The 2450-nt window shown below is 46.7% G+C and overlaps 1 protein-coding gene across 1 annotated transcript; it reads right to left on the bottom strand.

Annotated features, from left to right (window-relative positions):
* Positions 1 to 307: 307 nt before the first annotated feature.
* Positions 308 to 976, bottom strand: LOC108831156 (uncharacterized). Its single transcript, XM_018604718.2, has one exon. It carries the CDS (start codon positions 974 to 976, stop codon positions 308 to 310), a length of 669 nt encoding a protein of 222 aa, XP_018460220.2.
* Between the last annotated feature and the right edge of the window lie 1474 nt (positions 977 to 2450).

The raw sequence follows: 2450 nt of genomic DNA on the forward strand, positions 1-2450 counted from the left end.
CATTCATCAAACGCATGAAAGCTGCGGGTGCGTTTGTGAGACCAAAGGGCATAACCACAAACTCATACTGCCCATACCTCGTCCGAAATGCTGTCTTCATGACTTCTGACTTGGCAATGGGAATTTGATGATACCCTGATGCCAAATCAATCTTCGAAAACCAACTAGCTCCTTTAAGCTGGTCCAACAACTCATCTATCCTCGGAAGAGGATACTTGTCTTTGATGGTGATGTTGTTGATTCCGCGGTAATCGATACACAACCTCATGCTTCCATCTTTCTTCTTCACAAATAGCACAGGAGCTCCCTAAGGTGAAGAACTCGATCGGATGAATCCCTTTCCCAGTAGATCTTCCAATTGTTTCTTGAGTTCAGCCAACTCCGCAGGTGCCATCCGATACGGTGCCTTAGCTATAGGTTTTGCTTCAAGCTCCAAAGTAATAGTAAAAGGATTACTCCGAGGTGGAGGTAATTCCTTTAGTGGCTCAAAAATATCTTCAAACTCCTTGACCACTTCTATGTCTTCAATCTTAACTTCATCGTCAGTGGCTCCTCCACTAACCGATAAAGTCACCAAATACACTTCTCCGTCTTGAAACAAATCTTGCACTCTCATTGCCACGACTAGTGACACTGTCATACTAGGACTGATTCCGTAGTATACCATCTCTGGACGTTTGCCTCTGCCAAACAACAGTCTTCCTTTTCCACAATCAATCTGAACTCCGTAGAACGATAACCAATCCATTCCAAGGATTACTTCGTACCCTTCCAAAGGCACGACTAACAAATCTGCCACAAACTCTCTCTCTTGAATGACCAATGGAGCATTCTTGATACACTGATTCGCTTGAAGGGTTCGGTCTGCGGGGGTCAAGACTGCCACATTTACCCTGTCAACCAAAAAGCAATCCCAGAACTGGGCAGCAACCTCAGGGGTCACAAAACTGTGTTGCCCCCGAATCGAACAATACATGTGTGGGTTTACCAGCAACATGTATGGTTCCTGCCACAGTAACTCAATCAACAATATCTCAATCACAACACTACTAATCAAGACTCGCACAATCATCAAACACAATCGAAATATTTCTAAACGCGTAACCTAGCGATCAAGCAATCTATACCTAACCAGAATCCTAACTAAATTCCAGCAACTAATTTTACACAACATCCCATGCAATAAAAAGAACATGGTTACGATTATGCTCACTGGTTCCCGTGTTTTCAAAAATGTTTTCAATAATTTTCGAGTCAAAAAGGAGTCGCCAATGCACTCTCTAGGAATCCGGTCATATCCAATCGTTGGGGAGGGGTAAGATAGATTATACTTTTAGAATTTCGTCTAACCCCTATATATTTTGTAACTTTGATTCCGCAGGTTGCTGTACTGGTGTGGTAGGGTGGATATTTGGAGTTATTGAGGGTTCCGACGTTGCGCATAGCCCGATACTGGCCGATCTTTTTCCATCACAGGAGTGTGATCCTATTTTGCCTGATACAGATCTGACACCCATTGTTATATCCGATGTGGGAACCAAAATTCGCACTGTCGATTTTAGTTAAGTTTAAACGTAGGAAAACTAAGTTGACCTAGTTTTCCCCGAGGATCCCGGCTATCTGCTGGGCCACGCACGACGAAGTTAATACGAGTTTAGTTTGAGAATAAATGCGTAAAATAAAAAGAGCAAAAGAAAGAATCTTATTTCCGAATTCGCGGAGAGCGTTTGAACAACATGTCGAGATCTCGGCCGTAAGAGCTGTCGATCATCGCTAGTCTCAAAACCTAGATCTAACCTAGTTGAGTCGCAGCTCGCTAAAAAGGAAATAAAACGCCTAAGTTCTAAGTTGCTCTAGATGGGTTCTCCGAAATCTTGGAGCAGGAAAAGGAGTTTTGTTGGCGGGATTCCGAAAGTCACAAAACACGGATTTCTGGCGACCCGGGGGCCTAGAACTTACGCACGAAGACTAGCCACCCGACGACCCGAGCCAGCACGGGGCTAGCCGCCCGGCGACCACGGCCGGCACGGGCGCTAGCCGCCGGCGGCCACGGCCAGCACGGGGGCTAGCCGCCCGGCGGCCACGGCCAGCACAGGCGCTAGCCGCCCGGCCACGGCCAGCACCGGCGCTAGCCGCCGGCGGCCACGGCCAGCACGGGGGCTAGCCGCCCGCGGCGGCCACGGCCGCGACCGGAATTGGCTGCTCGGTTCCTTCGGCTTATGCGTGTTTTTGCGTTCTTTTTAGTTTTCCGTAGGTTTTTCCTTGTGTAGAAAACGTTTCTAGCCGGTTATTTCGAGATGATTAATCTCGAACTTAATATTTTTCCAAGGTTTCTCGATTAACAATTAGTCTTTCGAGGTTGCTCTAATATCTTTTAAGTTTTTCCGAGACTTTCGGACATTGATTTCGTCTTGACTGATTTTGACCCCAACAATTAGCCCCCCAGCTAG

The sequence above is a fragment of the Raphanus sativus genome, chromosome 7, assembly GCF_000801105.2.
Source record: "Raphanus sativus cultivar WK10039 chromosome 7, ASM80110v3, whole genome shotgun sequence".
Classification (NCBI taxonomy): Eukaryota; Viridiplantae; Streptophyta; class Magnoliopsida; order Brassicales; family Brassicaceae; genus Raphanus; species Raphanus sativus.

Excerpts from the sequence above, each read along its gene's own strand:
- LOC108831156 (XM_018604718.2), bottom strand. The coding sequence starts at position 976 with ATGTATTGTTCGATTCGGGGGCAACACAGTTTTGTGACCCCTGAGGTT.